General features: G+C 45.4%; 2 protein-coding genes across 2 annotated transcripts; both read left to right on the top strand.

The window, feature by feature from the left end:
- Nucleotides 1–4421: 4421 nt before the first annotated feature.
- LOC123800922 (beta-defensin 15) lies at nucleotides 4422–7009 on the top strand. The gene is made up of 2 exons (XM_045810872.1): nucleotides 4422–4470; nucleotides 6858–7009. Exons 1-2 carry the CDS (start codon nucleotides 4422–4424, stop codon nucleotides 7007–7009), a joined length of 201 nt encoding a protein of 66 aa, XP_045666828.1.
- A 7691-nt stretch (nucleotides 7010–14700) lies between these two features.
- Nucleotides 14701–19970, top strand: LOC123800925 (sperm-associated antigen 11B). Its single transcript, XM_045810875.2, has 3 exons — nucleotides 14701–14764; nucleotides 15718–15876; nucleotides 19837–19970. Exons 1-3 carry the CDS (start codon nucleotides 14707–14709, stop codon nucleotides 19968–19970), a joined length of 351 nt encoding a protein of 116 aa, XP_045666831.1. The 5' UTR covers nucleotides 14701–14706.
- Nucleotides 19971–27949: the final 7979 nt, after the last annotated feature.

A 27949-nucleotide genomic window follows, 5' to 3' on the forward strand; every position in this document is an offset into this window, starting at 1 on the left:
CTCTGAGGGAAGCCTCTTCAGAGTAGAGGTTTGGGACCTCTCTGAAAGGACAGGAGGCTCACTTATATTTGCAAGTAATGGGGAACGCTCTTGGCCAGTGAAGTGAATCAATAAAGAAAACACATTTATATGCTCCATTTCCCAGGATCAAGGACTGATAATGATGGACAATAACCCTTGGCCTCCACAAAGCCTTGTATTCTGGGAGCTCTGGCCAGGGCAGTGCAAGGAACACGAGGCCAAGAGCTGGAAAAGCAGAAGCCACCCCGATCCTCCCGATCCAGCAAGTAGGAGCCTGCTACTCCCTTTCTTTCTCAGAATTTACTCTTCTCTTCCATTGACTAAAGAGCAACTGCAGTTACTGAGAGTCAACACAGTATTGCCAGCCTCTCAGCCTTGGTGTCAGGCTCTAGTGATGACGATGGGGACGTGCTTGGAACACAGGGACAGCTTGGAAGGAGGCCTGGTGCCTTCTAAGAAGAGCCCAAGAAGCAGGCGCTGTTCCTTCCCGGGCTCTCATTTGCACTACTCGTCAATAACCCCAGGAGCAAGGGGGGAGGGCGGGGGCGGGAGCTGTCATTTCCCCAAGTGAGCTCTGAATCCCCAAGCATGTAACGAGGTCACCTAGGAGCCCGAAGGCATAATTACTACATCCTTTTCATTCTTCAAGAACATGGGGAACAGAATTAACACTCCATCACTGCACCTCGAAATAAGTCTCATCCTATTGCCCGTGCTTATGCAGGGCTCCGTTCTTCACTTTGGGAAGGCAAAGTAGGAGCACTTAACCAGGCAGACTGAATCAGATCAGTATAGCAAGTATGTGACCTTGGGCAGGTTGCTTCCTTGGTTGAACCTGCTTCTAAATCTTAAAGTGGGAGTGTAATAAAGGTACGTACTTCATAGGATATTTACAAGGACTCACTGAAATGAGTATCAAGTGCCATCAGACCCCACGCTTGGACTGAGTGTAGACGTACCTAGCGATGGGATGGGGGTGTCTCAAGTATAACAGAGCCATGGTGTAGGCGGGCAACTTGGCAGGGACAGGCCTCTCCCAAACCCTCAATTCAATGCTCATTGCCTCCCAGCACAGATGTTGACATATCCTTGAAGAGCCGCCTGGTCACCATGGGTGGGAGTGGCAGGTTCACGGAGGAAACACACCTGGCTTGACTCTCCCCGCAGCCAGGCATGGCAGTCCCACAGCTGCTGGCAGGAGGGGTCAACCCAGCAGCCGCTGGACCTCACACAGATGTGCAGTGGCAATGTGGGGATCCCGGGCACCTGTGAGGGTCTGCAAGTGTCCGGCAAGTATCCTTGTGCCTGAGGAATTGTGACATTAAATAGCAAAGAAAAATTTCTATGACAGATAGAGGAAATGGGTGCCTTTAATGGCCCCTTATTCCTGCGTCTTGAACATGGACGCTTGCATTTTTATTATGCACTCAGGCCAGCACATTATGTAGCTGGTCCTGACCTGCAGTGAACTTCTTTTTTTTTTTTTTTAAAGATTTTATTTATTTATTCGACAGAGATAGAGACAGCCAGCGAGAAAGGGAACACAAGCAAGGGGAGTGGGAGAGGAAGAAGCAGGCTCATAACGGAGGAGCCTGATGTGGGACTCGATCCCAGAACGCCAGGATCACGCCCTGAGCTGAAGGCAGACGGTTAACCGCTGTGCCACCCAGGCACCCCCTGCAGTGAACTTCTAGCCTTAGAAAAATAAGATGACTCTTGCAGCTCTCAAATTAAAGGGTTGGTCCTTGTCAAGGGGATTGCAAGACCTCCTTGATACATCAATGGGCCAAAAATGCCCCTGTGTAGTGGTCCCTGTGGTGCTTACTTCTGCAGCTCAAAGCCCCTTGCTCCAAACTTGAACTCTTCCATACCTGAGCGCTTCGGGTATGGTGCAAATAAGCATTTGTTTAGCCATTTAGAGCCCGCCTGCTTTGCGTGCCACCCACAAGTGCCCCTAACATCTGCTAACATAGACAAAGCAAAGCCCCAATTGCCACCGCCCTCCTAAGGGCTGTGATCCCAAGACTCCCCAACTTGCTGCTGAGAGGTATCATCTAGATGCGTGAGCCCTTCTCTGGTGCCCTTCTCCCCCGGGAGTTCCCTTCCCTTTTAGGGTGGATGCCTCCTGCTACTGTCTCTGGTGGGGCCTTCCCCCCATGCAACCCTGTCCAGGTGCCACCCGATGACACCTCTCTTCCTTGAGCAGCCCCCAAACCCTAGAACCCCACTCCAGCCCTTAGAATTCACCCACTCAGAGGTATCTGTCCTCTCCACAGTGAGGTGTGAACGGGGCGGCTCTTAGCCGTTGCGGTGCGCCACATCCCTTAGGAGAGAGGAGACAAGATGACACATGCCATGTCTGAATATCTGTGTCCCCTCAACATTCCTGTGGAAACCTAATCCCCACACTGATGGTGTTTGGAGGTGAGCCTTTGGAATGTGATTAGGTTAAGAGCCCTCATGAATGGGACTATTGCCCTTATGAGAGCTCTCTGTCCCCATCCTCCAAGGGAGGACTCAGCGAGACGTCAGCCATCTGCAGCCCAGAAGAGGGTCCTCAGTAGCACCCGGCCATGCTGGTGCCCAGTCTCGTATCTCCGGTCTCCAGAGCTGCGAGAAGTGAATATTTGTGGTTCATGAGCCACCACGTCTGGGGTGTTTCATGACAGCAGCTCAAAGGGACTGAGACATCATCTGAGTCTAGGTGAGAAGCCATGTGAAATCCTACCACCTTAGTAACGTCCGTTTGTGTCAAAGGGTCCAACTACGATTGCCCTAAGTTTGCAACCTTCACTTCCTGAAGAATCAGAACGGCCTTAAGAAACAGAGATAAGTGACATCATGAGGTAATAAGACCAATGAGAGTGCGTGTCACTGAAAATGTTTGGAAGTTTGTCTTTTCTTATGGATTTAAATCATTTTAATTGAGGAAGGGAAGGGATACAGAAAAGTTAAAAATGTGTCCCTTTTCTCAGAGTGATTTATGTATTCAATCATTTATTGATATCAGTATAGCACGAGGAAGTAAATGGATGGTCTTGTCCAGATCACACACAAAAACCATGTTTTCAACAACACAGCAAGCATCTGTTGCTTTTCAGGAGTTTATGATTATTTTAACAAATGTCCTAAAATATCTCAACTTTTAATAACAATAATAATAGGGGGGTGATGACATTAGGGCTCATCTCCTTAATGTTGCGTTAAAGAGAGATATTTCACAAGAAGGAAGAATTAAAGTGGATAATTCAGGTCTTTCTCTCTACCCACTTAGCTGATTAACTCCAGATTAGGAAAAAGAGGTAATTAAATTAGTGGGAGCCTCTGACATTCAGAGTATATGGATATCTGATATATATGTATATAGTCTTTTTTAAAATAATAATATTTTTTATTATATTATGTTAGTCACCATACAGTACATCCCTAGTGTTTGATGCAATGTTCCATGATTCATTAGTTGCGTATAACACCCAGTGCACCATGCAATACGTGCCCTCCTTACTACCCATCACCGGTCTATCCCATTCCCCCACCCCCCTCCCCTCTGAAGCCCTCAGTTTGTTTCCCAGAGTCCATAGTCTCTCGTGGTTCATTCCCCCTTCTCAAATATCCCATAAGCTCACAACTATCCAAGGAGCTATTTAAGGATTAAATAAGATAATATATGTAGCACTTAAAGTGTGTAGCACTTTTTTTTTTAAAAAAGATATATACTTATCTGAAAGAGAGAGAGAGATGGGGGTGGAGGGCAGAGGGAGAGGAGAGAAAGAGAATCAAGCAAACTCCCCACCGAGCGCAAAGCCCAATGTGGGGCTTGACCCCAGGACCCTGAGATCATGCCCTAAGCTGAAATCAAGAGCCAGACGCTCAACCAACTGAGCCACCCAGATGTCCCCTGTAGCACTTTTTAAAAAATAAATAATAACACATAAGCTTCAGTCGAGCAACTTGCTAAGGGTACACAGCTCATAAATACTGGAGCTGGAATTCCGACCCACTGACTCCATTATGATATTATATAATTACTCTCATTTTACATAGGAGTGAACAGAAGCTATTAAGGAACATAGCCATGATTAGAAATCCAAACTGCCAGGTTCCAGATCTTTTGTTCCCACTGGTGCTTCAATCTACCCCTGGTCATCAGTGCACCCTCTACTCTATGTGCCCTTCTTCCCCACTGTCCTTGGGAACGTTCCAGAATCAGAAAAACAATGAGCTGCAGACTGCCACCCACTGAGATGTGTGGGCTCTACTCGGCAGAGCATGGACAGGCCTTCATTTCTGACATGCCTCGCTGATCAAGATGGTCTTTGGTTTAGAGAAATATATAAATGTGGGTGTTTACTGCTCTTTTATCATGGATGCTGTGCTGATCTTTCAAGACCTTGCAAGTCATGAGGACGTTCCTCTTTCTCTTTGCTGTTTTCTTCCTTCTGGCCCCAGGTAAAATCAGCATCTTTGCAGGGAAGCTTATAGAGGTGGTGGCTAAGAGACAGGGTCTGCTTCAGTGAGCACCTGAGTGCACTCAGCCCGGTGACCCTGCAGGGGAACGTTTGATCCAGGAGCTAACTATCCCCTAATGCCTTTTCTGTAAATCCCTTGCATTTTTCATTACTGTCTAGCATGGGGTATCACGGGGTTGAAGACAGAAAGATATTCCAGGAAAGATGCCCTTTGGTCCCCGTTTCCATGCTCCCTAACAAAAACAAAAATTGGGGGAAAAAATATAAAAACAAGCATAGGCATCAGTGGATCTTTAAAAAAAAGACCATTGTGATAGAGATGGGAGAGATAAGGAAAAGAGCCAGAGAAAGGAGTGCTGGACAAGGAAAGGGATGGAGGTCAACACTGTGCTCGTGCCAGTCATGGCCCAGGTCAAACAGTACCCTGAAATCGTCACTTCTTTGCCACACTCCATGAAGCTGGGTCCTGTGACAAACACTTCACACCATAAAATGCAAGTTCTCCAATGCCAGGGCCTTTAAAGAAACTCTGTCCTACTTTTTTTTGTTTAAGTAGGCTCCGCCCCCAGCGTGGAGCCCATTGCGGGGCTTGAACTCATGAGATCAAGACCTGAGCTGAGATCAAGAGTGGGTTACTTAACTGACTCAACCACCCAGGCACCCCAGCTGTGTCCTGCTTCTAATTTAGTGATGTTCGGAGCAACCCTTTCGGCTTGGAAGGGCTGTTTTACAAGACCCAAGCCTCAGCTGGGCGAGGTAGCCTCTCAAAGTCATAGAGTTAAGTAGGAATGAAGCCAGGACCTGGGAGTCCATATCAGGACTCTCGTCACACTCTCCTGCTCCTGGGAGCCGCCAATGGCTCCAGTCAGATCCTCCTCAAAATTAAAGCCCAAGACTAGACTCATCCCAGTTTCCAGAGAGCTGAAGAAAGGGCTTTTCAGAACCTCCACTGAGCTCAAATCGGTGCCAGATGCTTTAGAGGTCTCCCCTTAGGAGGCCCAGAATTCTCACACCAGCTGTCGTGTGGCTGCTCTCTTTTGCAATAAGCCTGTGTGAGTAGATTCTGTGCCAAGTATCAGGGATCCAGGACCTACCGCAAGCTGTTCACTCACTGGCCTCAAGGTACACACTGGGACTGATGAAGGCCCTCTTCCGACCAGTAAGACTTATATAATTAGTCAACACAATATGCAAACATGTAACATAAAATTATCTAATAAAAGCAACTGGAGCTGACCTATTAATGTGCCATATGCACACAGACTCAGAGTTCCATTAACCCCTAGATGGGTGCATGTGACGATCCTTTTGAAGCCTCGTGCACACAGATGCTCTCTCCCTTTGCGGAGGCATTCTGTTTCTGCACCATAGCTATCAATCAGATGTAATACAAGAGCTCTTGTCAAGAGTGAGGTCCGGCACCTCCAGCCTGGGATGACTCACAACACTAGGAGGGCGGCTAGAGTCCTCGGCGGTGGGAGCCACGGTTCACTGAGCTTTGCAACATTGGAGTGTGTGTACTTAGGAACTTAAATGCTGATGCTAGAAATGATTAGGCCCATCCTGGTCCCAATCCACCTGGTTTTAAGTTTTACATACACGTGAATTAGCCACCTTTCTGGGTTGACCTCAATTTCAATTTGCGTACATGCGACGCTGTCCTTACATGTCTCCGGATTAGGTAAAACTCTAAAATGTTGATTCTGATATGTGCGTCTGTCCTTAACTTGAAGCTGGCTGCTCTTTCGATTGCTACTGATAAAGTACCAAGGCCAGAGCCGGTATTCAGTGCAGAACAGACAAGAAGAGTCTTGGAGAGCCACTCCCAGCATCTGCCCTGACCTGCTCTTGAACACATTTGATGAAATGTGGAAGAGAAATTTGAGCCTTTCTAAACAATCTTTTTCCTTCCGCCCACAACAGTAAATGTTTCCCTTTCTATATATTTATCCTTGTTTACTCAGTCTCGGACCACCTCCCCGGCCTCAGACCTGCCCTGCTCTTACCAAGGAGCATTTGGCAGTGAGTTGGGGAGTTACCCACCCTGGAGGGGTTTACAGGAACAAGGCGATCATGACCCCAATAGATTCTAAAAAAAGAACAATAGCTTCTGCTTCTCAAAGTCCCTACACAGCCTAAGCCCAAATGCTGGAAGACAAATCTGTTCCTCCTGGTCCTTAACCCACCTATGACAAAAAGACAGAAAATTCAAAGAGAAAATAGCTCCCTACCCATCTCAAATACCGTCAAGGTGAGACACTATGGCAGCTTGTAAAGAAATCTTTACTAACTAGTTACGCGACCGTACCTGGTAACTGGACATATCTGAGAAGAGAATTAATCCAGGCGGCTCCTTCCCTTGTATAGCCAGGAATGCATTTTTTGATGAGAAATGCTTCAAGCTTAACGGAAGATGCATGAATTCTTGTCGGAAAAATGAAGATCTTGTTGCTCTCTGCCAGAAGTCTCTGAAATGCTGCCTGACCCTCCAGCCATGTTGGAAGAGTAAAGATGATTAAATCTGAAGACTCTGGCTTCCCAGAATGACATAAATGACCAGATAGTTTTGTCTTCTCTTTACTCTGGCCTCTTCAGTGAGAAGACACTTCAATAAAAATAAATGACTGTCTTTTATCAATTTGTCGAGTGCTTCACTTAGAATAGGGAAATGTGAATAGCTAATCTTGATGGTCCCTGCCTACTGGCTGCTTCTTCTGTAATTTTTTGGTAAGGGTATTTTCCCAAAATCATCTGATATTTCTTTTTAAAGGGGACTGGTAAAGACTGTAAGTCAACAAACCTCTAGCTTGCCCGTAAGTCAGCCCCAACTGCCTGTTGAGAAAGAGGATAGAGAAATGGATGGGTAGAGAAATGAACATATATTTATATGGATAGTTACATTAATGACAAGTAGATAGCAGAGAAATTTACTTATTAAGGACTCTTACGTGTCATACACACATCTAAATTAATCATCTTGACTCCGTGGCTTTAATTAGAACGGTTTAATACTCCCCATGCATTTATCCCCTGTCCATAAGTCTGGAATCGAATTTGTTGATGGGCAGAGGGACTGTAGATATCTATAGCTGACAGTAGCTCCAGTGACCTGGGTCCTGGTTGCAGATTATTGACTTTCTATGACTTGCTAAATTATATCCTGACTCTAAGCTTTCCTATTACCTGCTTTAACTAAGGATTCCTGGTCATGTTCCCCAGGCCTACGATGCAGCCTTGGTTCCCTGCCAGATCAGAAATCTTGCCTTATTTCCCTCTTGATTCCTCGAGGTCAATGTATTTAATCCTGTTGGAATCAACAATCTTTTTTAATGACATTTTTCTGTTTTGATATATTTATAGAGTCATGTACAGTGGGAAATATAATAGATACATCTCTACCTTTTTTTATAATAATATTTTTTATTATATTATGTTAGTCACCATACAGTGCCTCCCTGGTTTCTGATGTAAAGTTCGATGATTCATTAGTTGCGTATAACACTAGTGCACCATGCAATACGTGCCCTCCTTACTACCCATCACCAGTCTATCCCATTCCCCCACCCCCCGCCCCTCTGAACCTTTTAATCCAGTTTTCCCAATAACACAACTAGAGTGCAATATGACCACCAAGATTGACAGGATACAAAACAAGTCCATCATCACAGAGACCCCCGCCACATTGTCCATTCAGAGCCATACCCTCTTCCCTCCTGTCTCTATGTCTGCCTTCACTGGTACAACTAATCTGTTCTCCACTTCGACAACTTGTCCCTTCAGGAATGTCAAATAAATGGAATCATACAGAGGTAACTTCTGGGAATTGGCTTTTTACTCACTATAGTTCTCTGGAGATTCTTCAAGGCTGTTGCATGTCTCAGGACACCTTTTTTTTTGGTGTTGTGCAATAGTCCATGGTATGGATGGACCACAGTTTAACCATTCATCTGCTGGAGGACAGCTTGGTACTGTCCAATTTGGTGCTATTACAAAAAGCTGCTGTGAACATTTATGGGTTTTTTTTTTTAAGATTTTATTTATTTATGTATTTGACAGAGAGAGAGAGCACAAGCAGGAAGAACAGCAGAGAGAGAAGCAGACTCCCTGCTGAGCAGGGAGCCCATATGGGGCTTAATCCCAGGACCCCAGGATCATGACCTGAGCTGAAGGTAGACTCTTAACCCACTGAACCACCCAGGCACCCCAACATTTGTGTTGAGCAAACACAATTTTCATTACTCTAAATGTTTTGTCATGCAATCGACTAGTCATATGGTTAGTTTTTATAAGAAAATGCCAAACGGTCTTCCAGAGTGGCTGCACCGTTTTACGCTCATACCAGGAATGTAAGCGTGGCCTGGCTTATCCACACTCTAGCTGACATCTGCTGCAAAGAATTGTCACTATTTTTTATTTTCACCATTCCAATAAGTGTGTATCAACAGCTTGTGTGTGATTTTAATTTGAATTTCTCTAAAATCTAATGATGTCTCACATCTTGTCCTGTGCTTTTTTGTCATTTTCATATCTCCTTCAGAGAAATGTGTGTCTCATACTTCCTTTGTAATTGGACTTTTCTCTTGTTGGATTTTTTTCTGTTGAGTTTTGAGAGTCCCTGATATTTTCTTCATATGGGTCATTGGTTGGAAACATGGTTTCCAAATATTTCCCCCCCAGTCTACAGCTTGTATTGTTAATATCTTACTACGATTTTGCAGAGCAAATTTTTTTTAGACTTTGTGAAGTCCAACTTATTTCTATGGATTGTGGAGTTTATTTGGGGTCAAGTCTAAGAATTTTTGGGGTAGCCCTAGATGTTTAATCATTTCACATTTACACTTACGTCCATGAACCATCTTGAGTTAATTTTTCTCAAATCTCTAAGATGGTCACACTTTTGTTGTTTCTGTTTCTGTCTTTGCCCGTTGGTGCTGCCAGATAGCTCCAGCGGCATATGTCCAAAAGGCTGTCTTTTCTCCAACGGATTCCTGTTGATTCTTTGCCAAACACTGGCTTGCAGGATCTGACTCAACTGATTTGAAAACTTATGTCCAAACAAACTCCTGCCTGAAATGTATATGGCAGCTTTGTTTGTAATCACCCCAAGCTGGAAGCAACCAAGATGTCCATCAATAGGTGAGTTGGTAACAAACTGTGGCTCATCCAGCTAATGGAATATTATTCAGGAGTAAAAAAAGATAAGCTACCCAGTTGCAAAATGACACAGAGGAACCTTAGATGCGTATTGCTGTGCGAAAGAAGCCAGTCCGAAAAGGTTAGCTACTGCATGATTCCAGTTACAAGGCATTCTGGAAAGGGAAAAACTAGAGATCGTAAAAAGAGGTGATCTTTTGCCGTGGTTGCCAGGGGTTGGCCAGGGGTAAAAACAGGGCGGAATGTCAAACAATTCTGCAGGACGCTAGGCCTTTGTTAAACCTTGAGAGCTTTGCAGCACAAAGTGGAACCGGTTCACTGTGCAAATTAAGAGAGTTAATTTAGGAAGTCGGGGCTACCCCAGGATGGAATGCCGAATGTGACGAAACTAACTGTCATGAACGTATAAAACAACTTCACTGAAGGTGGGGGGTTGGTGAGGCTGGCCTAGGTGACTTTGGCAGTGAGGGCCATCTCTCAGCCTACAGGCAAAAGAACCTGCACCCGAGCACCGCACTCTGGTGGATGACGGATTTCTTCGGTAACACAAACCTAGCAATTCCGATCTCACTATGCACATACAGCTGGAATTGAACAATTAAATACGCGGCCGGCAGAAGTGGGAGCCAGGGTCAGGAGGGAGTTTACAGATAATCAAGGAAAGGGTAGAATGACCACGTGGGGATGGATGGGCGGTGGAGACGTGGCTTCGATACAGATGGTGCCATATACAAATATTTATTGATACGTGTGTGCATGTACCCTGAAGGGAGGCCGAGGCTGTTCCCCCTGCCCCTCCCCCCGGGGGGAGGCTGAGGCCCGGGGTCCCGCACCAGGCAGAAGGGGGTCTGAGGTCAGGGCACTGCGGCTTTGAAGCCCATGGTAAGGAGTTGACTTGAACTCAACCAAAAGGTGTTCGCAAACTGTTGTAGGGATTTTGAGAGGAGGTGTGATGAGCACCAGCTAGCTTTTTTATTTATTTTTTATTTTTTTTAAAGTTTTTTGGTTTTGTTTTGTGTTGTTTGAATCATGCTGGAAGAGAATCAGATGGTATAGTCCATCCGCTAGGAGCGCAGAGGGAGGGGTGGTTGGGAAAACCACGGCCGTGGACCTGTTTCAGCAGTGCTCCCGGGCATTCTCTGCAGTTGGTTCAGCCACTCTCCCCAAAACCTTCCCCATCCTTGGGACACAATTAATCACACCGACTTATTCTGTTATTTAGTGAGAAGTGAATTTGACACAGACAAAATATGTGGTTATGGGACCGCCCGCTGCCGGAGGACTTGTGAAGCAGAGGAATTCCAAATCGGAGTATGCCCCAATGTCTATCCGTGCTGTTTGAAAAAGCGAACCCGCTGAACCCCGTGACACCCTGAAGCCCAGGGCTGCCTTGTCCCCAGAGCCGCAGAAGGCTGGACCTCGGAGCCTTCTCTTCCTGAGGCCTCACAGCTAGAATATTCCCAGCGGCAGCCACTAGTCCAATTATTGAGACTTTGCTGAGTGCCTTCACTCAATGCAGAGCCCATGTACGAGCCCCGAGATGGCTTTCTGCAGTGGGGAGAAGGGAGGAAAGCAGTGCGGGTTACGTGAGAGTTTCAACACCTTAACAGCCCAACCAAAAATACGCCTCATCGGCCACAAGCCTAAGTGAACATCTTTTTTATTTTTTTGGCCTGAATTGTAGCAATTGATCTTGATAGCATTAGTTTTCTGATCAGAAGTTTTGCTCTGCAGTTATATGTGTCTTTTGTTCATTAAAACAGGGAAATAAATCAATATTAAGTGCAATTCGTTTTGCATACACTGTAATTCAAAGCACAGACTTCCGGGGAGCAAAACAAGAGGGATGCTATGCGATGACCCGTTGTCCAGTTGTCCGTAGAGGGTCACGTCCTGCAGGAGGAGCTCAGAGCAGCTCCGTGCAGACTACTGTCCTGAGATCTGCCGAAGGAGGCGGAGTCGTAAAGCCTTTGACCTGCCGTTCCTTTCCAAACCTTCTTTCGGGGTGACCAAATGATTTGTGGGGAAAAGCTTCTCTCTGTAAAAGTAGTCCAGCTAATAAATGACTGAGAATGATAACATCAGGAGAATATCATTATTTTCCAACACCTGGAGACATAAGGATCTAGCCCATGAACATCAATGGCCCCACTGAAATAAACAAGAGCAACCACCTGGGGTCACGGGGTGCCTCGGGGTAGATGTCCGCAAAGCCGCCCAGGAGCGGTTAAACTGCTGCCTTTTAGGAAAATGGCAAACTGAACCTTCACGTAACTTACTATCACCCAGCCTCAGCATGTGGTTAATCTCCTTTCATTCCTTGATGAACTCCGCCTCCTGGATTATTTCCAAAAGTACTCAACATGCCATGTCACCTCATCTGAAAATACTTTGGAATATATAATTCAGAGAAAAAAACTCTTAAAAAGAAAAAAATATATATATGTACATTTATGTATATATACATATATATATATAAAACCACAGTGCTATGACCACACCTGGAAAAAATCAAAGCAAATCCCTTACTATAATCAAATAGTCAGTCAGTGCTCAAATGATCCTGGTTGTTTCTTAAGTGCTTTTGCCAGAACTGGTTTCTTAGACTCAGGGTCCTAAAAGTCCATCCACGCACCGTATTTGGTTGTCTGCCTCTGGCTCCTCTTTTGTGGGTGGTATCGTGTTGCTGTCCCACCTGCAAAATACTGTGTCGAAAATGCAAAGCAAATGCGAGCCTTTGATTTCACCACAGCCGTTACAGGGGAGAGGGGAGCCTGGGAAGCAGCCCCCCGAGGAGGCTATCCTGACAGCCCGGATGTCAGGATAAGGAACGTGCTTTAGGACAACCTAACGTCAACTTTAAGTTGTGTCTTGTCCTACGTTGGTGTCCCCCTTCATGATTCTCACACTGTATTTTACAAGGTACTGTCACGTGCATAATCTCTTTTGAGCCTCACAATAAGCTCGTGAGACAAGAGGCGTCACCCTGACCTTTTTTGGGTGTGGAAACAGAGGCGCAGAGAGGCGAGTGCCTTTCCCAGTAGGTGAGGATAGTAGGCAGGACCAGGCATCTCCCCCACCCCTCAGGTTCAAATCTGAGGCAGCAGGGCCTGGTGTGCTAGAATCCCAGCCCCTCGGGATGGTTTCTACCTTGGTTCCAGTTCCTAGACATAAATATGAACACAACCGTAAGCACAGCTTTGGGGCTAGAATAGAAAAGTAACATGGCTTACAAGTGAGGGGATAAGAACATCTCTATTTGGAGTTAGGGTCTCAGCAATTTCCCACCCCCTGATTGACCATCTACTTTCTTCCAGCATCCAATTGTCAGCATCTGATGGCCTCGGTGATTAGCAACCCTTATCAGGGACCCGTTGCCTCCCATCTCTACCAGCATCTCCAATTCCCTCCTCGAATTGAAGATTTCCTAATGCCTAAAAATCAAGAATGTGAATGATCTTATGCTAGCCCCTCTGTGCTTCACAATATTGAATCTGCCCCAGGCCTGGAGGAGAGGCTGCAGCACGATGACCCTGTGCACTCCAAACCTTGTCTACTTCACTGTTGCTTCTTGGGTGCCCAAGCCCCTGCTGGGCCACTGCTGCCCTCTTCATCCTCCCTCCAGGTAGAATATCATTGTTTTCATTTACACAAATGATCTTAGACATTTTCTCTGGACCAAAATGTGCTTGTAAATGAGACACACGTGACAAGCACTACCCTTTCCAACACCTCCGAGGCCATATTGAATTTTAGATGGTCATAACACTCTTGACCAAAGCCCACATTTCTCTGGTCACATCCAGGGCAGACTGCCTGGGGTATGCATGCCTCAGATAATCCAGTGACATAAAACTCATCCCTGCTAAGAAGAAGATGAGGGGTGACTCAGACGGTTAAGCATCTGCCTTTGGCGCAGGTCATGATCCCGGAGTCCTGAGATCGAGCCCCTCGTAGGGCTCGCTGCTCAGCGGGGAGCCTGCTTCTCCCTCTTCCTCTGCCCGCCACTCTGCCTACTTATGCCCTCTCTCTCTGTCAAATAAATAAATAAAATCTTTAAAAAGAAGAAGAAGGAGAAGAGCCTTTTGCTTATTGATTATGAGAAGAGAAAACGCAGCATCAATTACAGATTTTTTTTTAAGCAGAATTGAATTGGACCCGATGGCAGCAATAGCCAGACATCTGAGGAAGACAAGAATGGAAAGGAGAGAGAAACATGAAGAAGAGTCAGATGAATTAAAATCAAAATAGGGAGGATAAAAAGAGATGAAGGAGAAGTAGAGGAGGTCAAGAAACCGGGGGAGGGATTAGGGGGAGAAAGAGCAGAAATGAAATCTGGAGTGACTTTGCGACTTCAGGAAATGACAGGTCATCTCTGATATGTGTGATGTCTTCCTGCAGGGTATTTTACACCAAAATAAATACATCCAGAAGACAGGACAGAAGCGCTATGGTGGCCATATTTATGTCACCATGTCGGCACCTAGCAGTGGTCCAACAAGAACTTGAGGAAATTTGTGCTTTTGTGGTTAATGATGTCTGTTATGCCCCCTCTCTTTCCTCTTCCTGCTCCTCTTCTCTTGCCCTCTCATTTCTTTCTTTCTTTTTTTTTAAAGATTTTATTTATTTGACAGAGAGAGAGAGACAGCTAGCGAGAGAGGGAACACAAGCAGGGGGAGTGCGAGAGGAAGAAGCAGGCTCATAGCGGAAGAGCCTGATGTGGGGCTCGATCCCAGAACGCTGGGATCATGCCTTGAGCCAAAGGCAGACACTTAACGACTGAGCCACCCAGGCGCCCCTTGCCCTGTCATTTCTTATTCACCAAACCCACCCAGGGCATTCAGGCATGACATTTACTTCCTGAGGAGAACGGCTCAAATGTTTGTTCCGCTAGCTAGTGGTGGGAGAATAATGTGTCCGCATGTGTCCTCTGTGACTCAGAGATTATTCCAGAATGCCTCTCTTCCCCTGCTGCAGGCCCCCTCCCTGCAGCTCAGGGCTATAAAGGGAGCCCTGCTGTCTGCCCATCAGCACCTTCTCAGCTGTCAGTCCCCTCAGCGACATGAAGCCATCCCTCTCTCCTTTGATCAGCCTTCTCCTTGTGGCCCTGATGTCCCCAGGTAAATTGGAAATGTGATCTGGTCCTGAGGCCAGGGTCTCTCCACAATGGCCGTGTCCAGGCTGGGCAGTGAGGTACTAAGACCCGCAAGTGCATTTCCTGGCAGGGTTTTGGGGCAGGAGTGGGCTGGGTTTGTAAGGGACATTTTGAATATGCTGATGGCACTGACTGCCCAGGAGTCGGGTCCTAACCCTGACTACACTTTCTTATCCTGTTAATACTCACCTACTTCTTATAAAGAAAGACAGCCTGCGTCACAAGGGACCTTAAATATTAGGGTGTCTCAACAACTATATTGGTGACATCCCCCTGGATGCTTAGCTTGGCTTCCAGGAGGAACTCGGGCTCCACTGCCCACCCTTCTTGGTCATCTCTTACCTCCCTCCGTCTCCCTCTCCCTCCCTCTCTCCCTCCCTCTCTCTCTCTCTCACACTCACACACACACTGGCACACACAAATAACATTTGTCCTGCTTCCAACCCATTCCATCCCATTCTCCACTTGCTCTTTTTCTTTACAACTTTATGGAGGTGTAATTAACACAAAAAATGGCTCATATTTAGTACAATTTGATGAGTTTGGATGTTTGCCAGCAACCATGGTGCCATTGCTACAGCCAAGGGAATAGCCGCACGCACCACCTCCCAAAGTTTCCTTGAGTCCCTTTGTGGTGCTGTTTTGTGTGTGTGTGAGCAGAACACTTAGCAAAAGAGCCACCCTCTTCACAACCCTTGAAGTGCACGGTACCGCACTGGTACGCGTAGCCGCCGTGCTGCACAGATCTCTGGAATGCGGCCACGTTGCAGGACTGACACTTCATACCCACTGAGCAGCAACCCCCGTCTCCTCTCCACGCTCTGCTTTCACTCGTCCCTTAGAGTGACGCACTGCATCTTCATGGGTCTGCTCACGAGAGCTCTGAAAATGCTCTGCTGTGTATTTACTGTGAAACAGGACAATCCAGAGCCGGAAATGTTAACCACCAAGGCACCGAGGGTCTGAGAGAACCAAGAGAATCCAGGGAAGAGTCTCCTGGACAAGGCAAAAATGGGTCTCCCTTGTTACACCACCAAGAAAAACGCCAGCTCTTACCACGCACTCCCCCTTACCCGGGTAAGTAAAAAAAAAAAAAAAAAAAATGTGACAAGTTCCTCACTCTGGAAATGTTTAGCGAATGAATAGATGGGAAGGTGTCTATGCAGGTGGGGGAGGGCCGAGCAGTGGTGGAGATAAGGGTGGGCTGTGTTTATGAAGATAGTAGGTGGACGGATCGCGCTGTCCCACCTGTCGGAAGGGTCATGGGGTCTGACAGCCTCCCCTGACAGACGACTGAGTGTCCCATGAGACTTGGAAGCATGAGGGACAAAGAGACAAAAGTATTCAAGGCACTTCTATAATCCTGACCTCACCCACACCAGAGAGCCAGAGGAGATGGTACTGAGCAAGGCCCCCTCCTCCTACCAGGTTGGAACCCCGCTCCCTGGGCCTTCAAGAATTTGTGAATACCTGCTAAGTGCTGGTGAGCAATGAGCATGCAGGGAATGCCCCAGGGACAGATGCAGGGGACAGGCCACTGGGATGACAAAGCTAAGGAGCCCTCAGCCGCTTTTTGGGTCGGTCCTGAACACCCATGTGGAGCCAGCTTCCAATTCGTAAGGGCCTGGAGGAGACAGTCATTTCCAAGATGCTTCCTTAATCCCAAACTCATTCTTGACCCTGAAATAGGGAACAAGAGGCTGGATGCTCAGTGGGCAAGAGCAGGGAACATACACGAGGGCACTGGCAAAGGGACGCCAGTAATTCAAATCCTGCCCCATTATTCCTCCCACTGTCCTTTCCTCACTTCGATCCCTTTGGAAGTGACCCTTGGTTCTCAAGGACTCACTAGCTGGTTCTCCTCCCAAGGGAAGAGAAAGAGAAAATACCATGATTGCACAACAAATATAAACAGTAAAAGGCATGTGTCATTTATTCTAAGAGTAGATCTTCGAGACGGGGTTGTTACTCCCATTTGATTCACGAGGGAGTTGAGGAGATTTAAAATAACTCCTCCGATTCAGGACAACAAACGGTTACAGAATGGAGAGGGGCATGGGGATGGGGTAACCAGGTGATGGGCATTAAGGAGGGCTCGTGCTGGGATGCACACTGGGTGTTCTATGCAACTAATAAATCATTGAACACGACAGCAGAAACTAATGATGTACTATATGTTGGCTAATTGAACATACTAACTAAAAAAAAAATAAAATAATAAAATAAATGAAATAAAATAAAATAACTTGTCCAAGATTGTGCAACTGGTGAATGGCAGTCAAGAGTGGAAGCTTCAAGAATTTAAGCCAAACTTCCCAGTGTTATCCTCCAGGAAGCCATCCCAGTATACTTCTTTTAAAACATACCCGTTTCCCTCTTCTCTCCAATACACCGTACTCACTTCCTGCCTCAGTTTCTCAGGGTGCATCACTCGCTCCTGAATTTTTACTTGCCTTCCCACTTGGGATTTCCATCCTGGGTGTGTAGCCTCCTTACGTTCAGACCGGCCCTGATTGTGTCTCCTCAAGCCCAGTGCCACCCACAGAATGCAACACTGACCACCTCCACCTCGTTCCCCAACTTAGAGAAGAAGCAATTAAGAGAAAGAATGTCCTACATAATGACTATTTCTGCAATACAATTTTCCCAAGCATTTTTATTTTCCTGCTGGTTTTCTACTTCCCATTTCATTTGAGCGTGCTGGAAAAATATTTATTACGAACAAAATTCTCTCTCTTAATTGCTCCTTCTCCTGAATTGGGGAAAGAGTCTCATTACTTCCTGCACTGGCATAATACTTCAATCTGCGTCTAGAAACACAGTAGCTCAAAAGCATACATCCTAAAATACTTAGCCAGCTGTAAAAGTCTGTGTTAGTCTGGCATCAAGCTGTCCTACCCACATTTCCCATCAGTATCCATCATTGCCGTGGTCCTCAAGCCACGCCCATGATTCCGAGAAAATACTCCATTCTTCCAGGTCTCTGCACAGCTCTGTGGAACGCGTGTAGCCTTCGTTCAAGCCCCCATTTAGGAGCTACATTTAACATACATTTAAATGTAACCATCTCTGTGACCTTTTGGCTGTTCTCTATGTTCCCAAAACACACTGTGTAAACTCCACTATAGATTGATTATATTGCATTTAAATATATAGTTATGTGTCTGTTTCCCCACTAGACTCCGAGTTCCTCATCCAGAGAACTATCCCTGACTCTGTCATAACAGGCTAAAATGTCCTACATCATTTTGTCTCGAAGGAATGGGCAAGTGAATTAATTTGCCAAATGAATAGAGCTCTGTAGACACCCCCCATCTGTTCTATTCTTGTCTATCTATGATTATCTCTTTCTCTCTCCCGAGTAATTAACTTTCTGTATTTAACAGCATGCTTAACAAGGTATGAAAACAGCATTTTCAGCTGAGATGCAGAACGCTGGTGAGTGGGGAGGCAGACCACCCTGCAGAGAGGAGGCAACCAAAATCCAGGGAAACAAGCCTTAAATCCTAGGGCCACTGGCTCGTGAAGAGGCCCCCCTTTCTCCTGAAGGCAAAGGCCTGGGGCCCCTGCTCCCAACTGGAGCCACGGGAGTTGGGTTTCGACAGGCTCACCTGCTGGATGGGGTTACAGGGCAGTGCGTCTCCTCTGCCTCCAGACCCACAGGTGGGAGCGGCTCAGGTGAGCTTCGCTCACCGCAGGTGCAGAGCACAGACCGGGGCTACTTCAGAATAGGCCTGTTTTCCGCTTGGTATTGGGTCTCAGATGCTCGATGAATAAGTTCTAGAAACCTGTTGTACAAGCGCCTGTCTATGGTTAACGATGCGGTGCTGTGCAGTTAAAAATATGTTGAGAGGCTAGATCTTATGTTAAGTGTTCTTACCACAAGGAAAACAAAACCAAAACAAAGCAACAGAAACAAAGGGACACGAGGAAACTTCTGTAGGTGACAGACAGGTTTACTGCCTTGACGGCGGTGGTGGGATCCTGGGGCAATGCAGGTGGCCGGACTCATCAGGTTCTGTGCAGGCGTGCCGATCTTCGTCTATCTCTGTGTATCCATGTATATCTATCCTCGCGTGTTTATCTCTAGGGAAGGATGACTACTGGTCAGAAAATGAAGTGATAGGAAAAGACTTCTAATCAACTGATTCATTGATAGTGGCAAATGTTTGTAATGCTTACCTGTGAGACAGATTAGGGCAGGAAGAGGGTAACATCTCTTCACATTGAATCTGTTTGAAGGTCACATCTCAGGTCGGTGGCAGAGCTTCGATGACCAGAGCAGCCTCGGCTTGGGGTCCATCGGAAGACGTCCCCAGCCTTCTTACCCGAACATTGTCTGATATCATGTCTCTGCCTTCATCGTGTTATCTATTTTTTCTTTGCTTTAACACTCGTCCCTTGCCTTTTCTATCAACTCTCTTCATAATATATCATTTAAGACAAGAATTTGTGTGTAATAGTCTCAGTACTTGAATTGTAGAGTGAGGTCCCAATTTCACATTGCTCAAGTAAACTGGCACATCTTGGAGGCACCAAACAGCCTTCCAGGTGTTCCCTCAGAATGAGGGGGAAAAGAAATCCTTCTCACTCTCTAAAATCTGCCCTCGGCTACCTGTCATCTCCCTTACAGTGATGGCTCAGCCCCAACCCGCCTTCCTCGGACGACCATCCCACTTATGGACATGTCTGGTGGGGCGGTCACCCCCAGCTGGCCTCCCAGAGTCCTGGTGGGTCCCCTGACACTGCGTCCTCAATTGGCCGAAGTGGAACATTTATACTGTTGCACATCCATCGCTGTTTCTCCTCCCGGCTGCCTCTGAATTGGCAGCTGTTTTTTTCAGGCAGTCAAGGTGCCTTTTAAGCCAGAATCAAGGATCTGATTTTTACGCTGTCAGGATGGCCACAGGGAAATAGGAATGCTCATTGACAACCTCCCTGTGGCCTTTCTCCACCACATTCCCTTGGGCTAAAATAACCCCCGTCCGATTCTCGAGATGGTCTTAAGATGCTAACGTTGGATATTTCTTTATACAGAACCCGAACCGGATTTCAAAGTTGTTGATTGCAAGAAAAGTGAAGGCTATTGTCAGGAATATTGTAATTATATGGAAACACAAGTTGGCTACTGCTTTAAAAAAAAATACGCCTGCTGTTTGCATCAGAACTGAGGCTGTCGACACAGAAGCCAACGCTTGGCCCACCTGCCTGCTCTCCACGGCGGTAGCACCCACCCAGACACAGGTGCTCTGGAGAAGCATGGAGTTGCTGGGGAGCTGTCATCTGATCTGGACAGTCTGGACATTTTGTAGCAGAAGAAGAAAAGGCGAAAACCAGCTCTGCCTGACTGTAGAGAAAGTAGCTTAGCCGGAGATGGACAAAATCGTCACAAATCACCCAGCTTTTAATGTAATAAACATTCACAGGAAAACATTCAAGTAATTCCTTCTGTTGTTTGAAAGATATTTTTTGAGCACCTGTTTTTTCCCTAGGCACTGAGAAATGCAACAAATTGGAAACATGGGGGGGGGGGCAAACACCCAAAGAGATAAAAACGATAAAGTGCCACACATTTTATAATGTGCATATGTCCAAGGCAATAGGTGGAGGAGACAAATGTGAGAAATGTAAGAAAGGGTTCCTGGGGAAATGCGAGCAGGGTTTCAGAGGGTGAGTAGGAGTGTGTTCACTGAAAGAGAGAGGCAGAGATTCATAGAGGGTACGTTTGCAGAAAGGCATGAAGGAGATGTGAAAGAATGGTTTGCTGAGCAGATGGTGAGAACCTCAGTGTCTCTGCCAAAGAGAGGCATTAACTCCAAGTGTCAGATGAGGAGGGTGTAGGAAAATGTGTGAAGTTGTCCAAGAAAACAAATATTACGCTAACGCCCTCAGGCTGCTAAACGAGAGGAGGTTATCAGGGGCTCCAGAGGAGTGACACTGCCATGTTTTCAATTTTAGAATGTTCCTTCTAATGAAAGAAGTGGGGTGGATTGGAAATGGGTGAGGCCAGAGGCAGGAACACAGGTAAGAGCCGAAGGCAATGGGGCAAGTGCAGGGACAGCCATTCGGTGACCAAGGTGGAGATCGTGGTGAGGAAGGGGGAAGAACTGGGGGTGGGGCAGCAAGGACGCGGAGGTCACAGGTTTGGTGACGGAGGGGAAGGAAGGACGTGGAGCAGGAACGTGCCCTGCGGTACTCACCGGCAGTCTGCCCTGTCTCATGGTCCCCATGAGTGGTCCGGGCTGGGCTAATCATGCCCTGTTTTCCATCCAGAGGTTACGTATCCCACCACTTCCAGCTCTCGGTGCCAAGCTTTGCCTTCATATTTCTAACGAGGTCCTGGGGAGGATTGCAGTCGGTGCATTTTCTGTGACTAGACTGGAAAACCTAGGGACCACGGGAACTGTCCCTAGGTTTGTTTTTGTTTCTTGTGTTTGTTTCAGAATTTGCCTTCCATTAACCAAACTCAACCCATTTGACTTCCGTTACACATATCCCAAGAACCAAAGAGCAAATTTACGGAAACTCTGCTCAGCGGTCACCAAGAAAATGGCAGTTACCTGTAATTTTCACTTTTGACTTAAGATGACAGCTATGAGGGGCACCTGGGTGGCTCAGTGGATTAAGCCTCCGACTCTTGATTTTGGCTCGGGTCACGATCCTGGGGTCCTGGGATTGAGTCCCACATTGGGCTCCCTGCCCACAGGAGTCTACTTCTCTCTCTCCCACTGCCTCTCCTCCTCCTTGTGCTCTCTTTCTCTCTCTCAAATGAATAAATAAAATCTTTCAAAAAATACAAAAATAAAAATCAAATGTCCATTCGTATTTCCATTAGCAATGTATTAAAATATCTGTTTCTCCACACTCTTTGATTTCTGATATCAAAAGTTAACTAATTCTTTTCACTCTGATGGGTGACAAATGGAGACTCAGTTCTGGAATCAGGCAAACCCTGAGTACTGTGTGGTTGAGAATTTTTTCATTTGTTTATTGGTCATGTTTTCTTTTCTGTATGTTTTAATAATTTTCTTGGGTTACCACTTCATTCTTATCTATGGATACATGCTCTTCTCATAGGTACGATGTTCAACCTTAGCTATTCTTTGCTTCCTTACTTCCCTTTCTCTTTCTGGAATACCGACTGCTTAAACCCTCATTGTCCTTGGACCACCTTCCTCATCTATCACCTTTTGCTCATAATTTCCATGCCTTTCCATTTTTGCTCTCAACTTCCATTTGTAATTTTTTTTTTTTTTTTAGATCGCAATCTCTCCTTCGGTAGTGCCCTTCTATTTTTCACTATTTGGGGATTTTTCAGGTTCAGATATTAGATTTTCACTTATTTTTAAATATTCCTATTTAAAAAGTATGCCTATTTTAAGGATTCCTATTTTTAAAGTATGCCTTTTTCATGGGATCCCGTTCTCATTTTATTGATCAAACTGTATCTTCTCAAATCTCATCAAGAATAAATACACATTAACTCTAAAAAAAAAAAAAGTTCTGCATTTTCCCCTTTGAAATGGTACCTATCCCAGTCCCTAGTTTGTTAAAATGCTCGTTCTCCTGAAATTTGTAGTCATTTCATACCGACTGCTAACCCCTACTCTCCCAACGGACCAGCGATAGAGGTCTCCTCGCTAAGTAAGAAGTGCGGGATGTGCTCCATGGGCAGAACCCTCTGTTGTTTATCTTAGAATTTTGTGCTGAGCATCCCTACTCAAAAGCAGTTTTGGGGATCTCTTTATAGATCCATAGTGAAGAAATAGTGGAATTTGCTATGATATATATATATATAAATGGTGATTATTTTTAGACTCCAGATAATTATAGTAAACTGTTTGTAACTCATGTTACAAACTTTTGAGGCCATCATTCTCTCTATATCTTTCTTTAGCTTTCATGAGTTACAAATCCTCTCTGCTCATCACAAGGAAAAACTTGGGTTTTTTTTTCTTTTTCTTTCTCTTTTTTTAGTATCTGTATGAGATGATGGATGTGAACTAAACCTGGTGTAATTATTTTATGATATATGCAGGTCAAATCATTATGCTGTACACCTTAAACTTATACTGTGCTATATGTCAATTATATCTCAATAAAACTGGGGAAAAAAGAGAAAAAAATCATCATTTCTGATGTCAACTATATCTCAATAAAGCAAGAACATAAAGGAGATGCTATGGTTCTAAAAAAAAATAAATCTTCTGTGCTATCGTTACATGTGGGTATCTTTCTGGGTTAAAATCAAGATTCTGCAGCTCATACAGACAAAACGAGGTGCATAGATAGACCTTTCCAGAATGCTGCCTTTCCAGGCTTCTTTCTGGATGAGTATGTTCCATACTTAATCCTCACACAGATACGCTCACACAACGCTGACACGGCGTAGTGCAGGCATGGTGAAAACCAGCATTTACATATAAAACCAGAAGCATTGCCAATTTACATAACGTCCCTGAGAAGTAATTTTTTGTTATGCTTGCAAGAGAGGAAATACTTGTGCTCATTGGCTCAGTTATTCTGCTTCTCAGAAATGACTGTTATGTTACGGTTATGCAAAATGAGTAAGTTCTAGCAATCTGCAGTACAACATTGTGTCCGTGGTTGAAATACTGCATCGTGCTCTTAAACATTTCTTAACAGGGTAAGTCTCATGTTAAGTATTCTTACCTCAATTTGTACTCTAGAAACTACAGAACACTTATGAAAGAAATGGAGGAAGACACAAAGAGATGGAAAAACATTCCATGCTCATGGATCGGAAGAATAAACCTTGTTAAAATGTCTATCCTGCCCACAGCAAGGTACACTTGCAATACCATCCCTATTAAAATACCATTGGCGTTTTTCAAAGAGCTGGAACAAACAATCCTAAAATTTGTATGGAACCAGAAAAGACTCTGAATAAGCAAGGGAATGATGAAAAAGAAAAATGAAGCTGGGGGCATCACGTTGCATGATTTCAAACTCTATTACAAAGCTGCGATCACCAAGACAGCATAGTACTGGCACAAAAACAGACACATAGACCAAAGGAACAGAATAGAGACTCCAGAAATGGACCCTCAACTCAATGGTCAACTAATATTTGACAAAGCAGGAAAAAACAATCAGTGGAAAAAAGGACAGTCTCTTCAATAAATGGTGCTGGGAAAATTGGTCAGCTACATGCAAAAGAATGAAACTTGACCACTCTCTCACACCATACACAAAGATAAACTCCAAATGGATGAAAGACCTCGATGTGAGACAGGAATCCATCAAAATCATAGAGGAGAACACAGGCGGTAACCTCTTCAACATCGGCCACAGCAACTTCTTTCAAGACACATCTCCAAAGGCCAGGGAAACAAAAGGAAAAATGAACTTGTGGGACTTCATCAAGATAAAAAGTTTCTGCACAGCCAAGGAAACAGTCACCAAAACAAAGAGGCAACCCACAGAATGGGAGAAGATATTTGCAAATGACACTACAGATAAAAGGCTGGTATCCGAGATCTATAAAGAGCTTATCTAACTCAGCATTCAAAAAACAAATAATCTCATAAAGAAATGGGCAGAAGACATGAACAGACACTTCTCCAAAGACGACATACAAATGGCTAACAGACACATGAAAAAATGCTCATCATCACTTGCCATCAGGGAAATACAAATCGAAACCTCAATGAGATACCACCTCACATCAGTTAGAATGGCAAAACTTAACAAAACAGGAAACAACAAATGTTGGCGAGGATGTGGAGAAAGGGGATCCCTCTTACACTGTTGGTGGGAATGCAAGTTGGTACGGCCACTCTGGAAAAGAGTATGGAGGTCCTCGAAAAGTTAAAAATAGAGCTACCCAGCAATTGCTAACCAGCAATTGCACTACTGGGTATTTACCACAAAGATACAGACGTAGTGAAAAGAAGGGGCACCTGCACCCCAGTGTTCATAGCAGCATTGTCCACAATATCTAAACTGTGGAAGGAGCCGAGATGCCCTTCAACAGACGACTGGATAAAGAAGATGTGGTCCATATGTACAATGGAATATTACTCAGCCATCAGAAAGGATGAATACCCACCATTTGCATTGACATGGATGGAACTGGAGAGGATTATGCTAAGTGAAATAAGTCAAGCAGAGAAAGACAATTATCATATGGTTTCACTTACATGTGGGACATAAGGAATAGCAGGAAGGACATCAGGAGAAGGAAGGGGAAAACTGAAGAGGGGGAAATCAAAGGGGGAGATGAACCATGAAAGACTATGGACCCTGGGAAACAGACTGGGGGTTTCAGAGGGGAGGGGAGTAGAGGTGGGGGGAAACAGGGTGGTGGGTATTAAGGGGGGCATGTGCTGTGATGAGCACTGAGTATTATATTTAACTAATGAATCGTTGAACACTACATCGAAAGCTAATGATGTACTATACAGTGGCTAACCGAACATAATAAAAAAAAAAAAGAAAAGAAATTAATGAAAAGAAAAGAAAAAAAGGAGGGTAATTGTCCTCAGGAGATAACAAAAATATTTTGAGAAACTTTTTGAAATAAACCTAAACGTTCAAACTAGAACAATTATCTCAGCAAACTACGGTACACCTACCTAAAGGGATATTATATATCTCCTAGGTATAATAAACAGGAAAACAAATAAAAACCATAAAAATGCCTAAGATAAGATTTCAAGACAACTTTCTCTTAGAAAGTACAAGATGCAAATTTTCATATATATGATGTAAAATTAATTATGAAAAGTATGTCCAAAAGCAAAAAAAAAAAAGGATTTTAGGCTACAATGTTAAGATTATTGGCGATTTTTAATTATTTTATCTTTGAAAATACCCTGTCAAGTTATTGCATAACTCTTGGGACACCTGGGTGGCTCAGTCGGTGAAGTGTCTGCCTTCGGATCAGGTCGTGATCCAGGGGTCCTGGGATCGAGTCCCGCATCAGGCTCCCTGCTCAGCGGGGAGCCTGCTTCTCTGTCTGCCTGCTGCTCCCCCTGCTTGTGCTCTCTCTCTCTCTGACAAATAAATTAATAAAATCTTTATAAAAAAGTTATTGTATAACTCTTAGATTTTAAATATACATTTAAAAAGATAAAATAAATGTGCCTAAGGATAAATATATATATATTATATACAAACAAAGATGGACTTGGATTGTAAGCAAAGACATTACACCAAGAAAGTCCTAAATCTAACATAAGAAAGAACTTCTGGGTATTAAGACTATAAAGCATTAAAGCACATCCCCCAGAGAGATTCTGGAACCAACTTTGGGATTCCTAAGAATTAGGTAACAACTGATATTTTTCTACCACCTGCAGTAATTTTTGCAGTCCTGCTTGGAGACAAGGAAACGAGCACCATGGTCTCTCTAGGCAAGTTCCGAGTCAGCAACTCTGTTACGCTTGTGTTGTTCTTTTCATAAACACCTGCTTCATGCAGGACCCTGAGGCCGGCAAGGCTTTATGGACACCAGCTGTACCTGGTGGGAAGAGACCCTTGAGCTAGCAATTGCTTTAGGTCATTACAGGGCCAGTCATACCACGCCTGGCTGCCTCCTTTCTGCTCTCCCTGCCCACCTTGCACACTCAGTGTCCTGCCTCCCACTGCACACTGGACCTTCTGTGAGCTTTGATGCCTGTGACCCGTCCATCCCCCGAAGCGCCCCTTCATCGGGAAATCTATTTGCTCCTCAATGCCCCAGGTCTGCTGGGGTGGGCACCGGGTGGGCAGGCTCAGTCAACCAAACCCTATGACTTGGCTTCCTATGACTTTCATAACAGTCATACCGAGTTTTTTTCTGCCTGTCCACCTACAGGCTTGGACTGACTCGGCTTACCTCTTGGGTCATAAGAAATTACCTTACTGGGGGCGCCTGGGTGGCACAGTGGTTAAGCGTCTGCCTTCGGCTCAGGGCGTGATCCCGGCATTCTGGGATCGAGCCCCACGTCAGGCTCCTCCGCTATGAGCCTGCTTCTTCCTCTCCCACTCCCCCTGCTTGTGTTCCCTCTCTCGCTGGCTGTCTCTATCTCTGTCAAATAAATAAATAAAATCTTAAAAAAAAAAAAAGAAATTACCTTACTGGACCCAGGGAGTCCCCTAGTCATAAGAGCAAACATTAAAATCCGTATGTCCAAAGGAAAAGAAACTAAGATTATTAACAGAGTGTCTGCCTCTTTCTTGATAGACCAAAAAAACTCCCAGGAGTTGGATGACTAGCATCGGGGTTGCCAATGAGGACAGCGGGGATCGGGATCGACCCTGGCTGCAGGGAAAGGACATCGAGCCCGGGTAGGAGGCAGAGGGGTCTGATGAATTATCTCCGTTAGGTCTAAGTGCGTTGGTGGACGCTGTGGTTAAACATGGGGCTTTCGGGAGCGCAGGAAAGCCTCGGAGTCTATTCTCTCTCTTCTGCCTGCTTCCTATGGGTCCCTTCTGTGACTTGCCTCCAGTCTGCTCTTCTTTTCTCTGGGGGCTCTGAGAACACCCGTAGAGAATTCATTGCTACCCCCTACCTGTCTATCCAAGGCACCAGCACTGGGCCAGTTATTGTTCCTATTTCATTATAGGACAAATTAAGGACAGTGATCCAACCCAAATCAGGTGGTGATCAGATGACATATCCAGGACACTATCCCAGCTCACTTCAAGCCAGAAAAGTCCAAGCGTGGGCTTTTTTGTCTCACATGACACTGATGTTTCTAAGAAAACACACATTTGTTTCTCAGAACGTTTCCTGGCCACAATCTCAGAGAGATGGACCCCGGCCAGGACGGGGGCTCAAGCTCTGGGGGAAGGCACTGTCCCTGCAGGAGGGCATGCGACTCTATGAGTCCCAGATGCCACTAGAGGTGGGTGTGTGAGCAGAGGAAGTAGCACTCACCAGGAATGCTGATGCTTGGGTCCTAGCCCCGACTCCAGTGATCATTGTGTCGCTGCTTTGCATAACTCCCGATAAGCACGGTGGGCAAACATGCCCTTCTCCACCCAAGCTCTTCGTGACAATCAGTGAGTTGTATCTGTAAGAACAAAAATTAAAATTTGTACACCCCGAGGGAAGGGAAGGGAAACTGAGAGGTATTTCTGTAAGTGACCCAAGCACAGTAGCTCAGCAGACAAAGGAGGTGTGATTGCGGGAGCGTGGTGC

The sequence above is a fragment of the Ursus americanus genome, chromosome 27 (assembly GCF_024610735.1).
Source record: "Ursus americanus isolate L20-20 chromosome 27, mUrsAme1.1.p, whole genome shotgun sequence".
NCBI lineage: Eukaryota > Metazoa > Chordata > Mammalia > Carnivora > Ursidae > Ursus > Ursus americanus.

Coding starts and splice junctions, on each gene's coding strand:
- LOC123800922 (XM_045810872.1), top strand. CDS start 4,422: ATGAGGACGTTCCTCTTTCTCTTTGCTGTTTTCTTCCTTCTGGCCCCA. Junction 4,471..6,857: donor TTTCTTCCTTCTGGCCCCAG/GTAAAATCAGCA, acceptor TCCCTTGTATAG/CCAGGAATGCATTTTTTGAT.
- LOC123800925 (XM_045810875.2), top strand. CDS start 14,707: ATGAAGCCATCCCTCTCTCCTTTGATCAGCCTTCTCCTTGTGGCCCTG. Junction 14,765..15,717: donor TGTGGCCCTGATGTCCCCAG/GTAAATTGGAAA, acceptor ACTGTGAAACAG/GACAATCCAGAGCCGGAAAT. Junction 15,877..19,836: donor ACGCACTCCCCCTTACCCGG/GTAAGTAAAAAA, acceptor TTCTTTATACAG/AACCCGAACCGGATTTCAAA.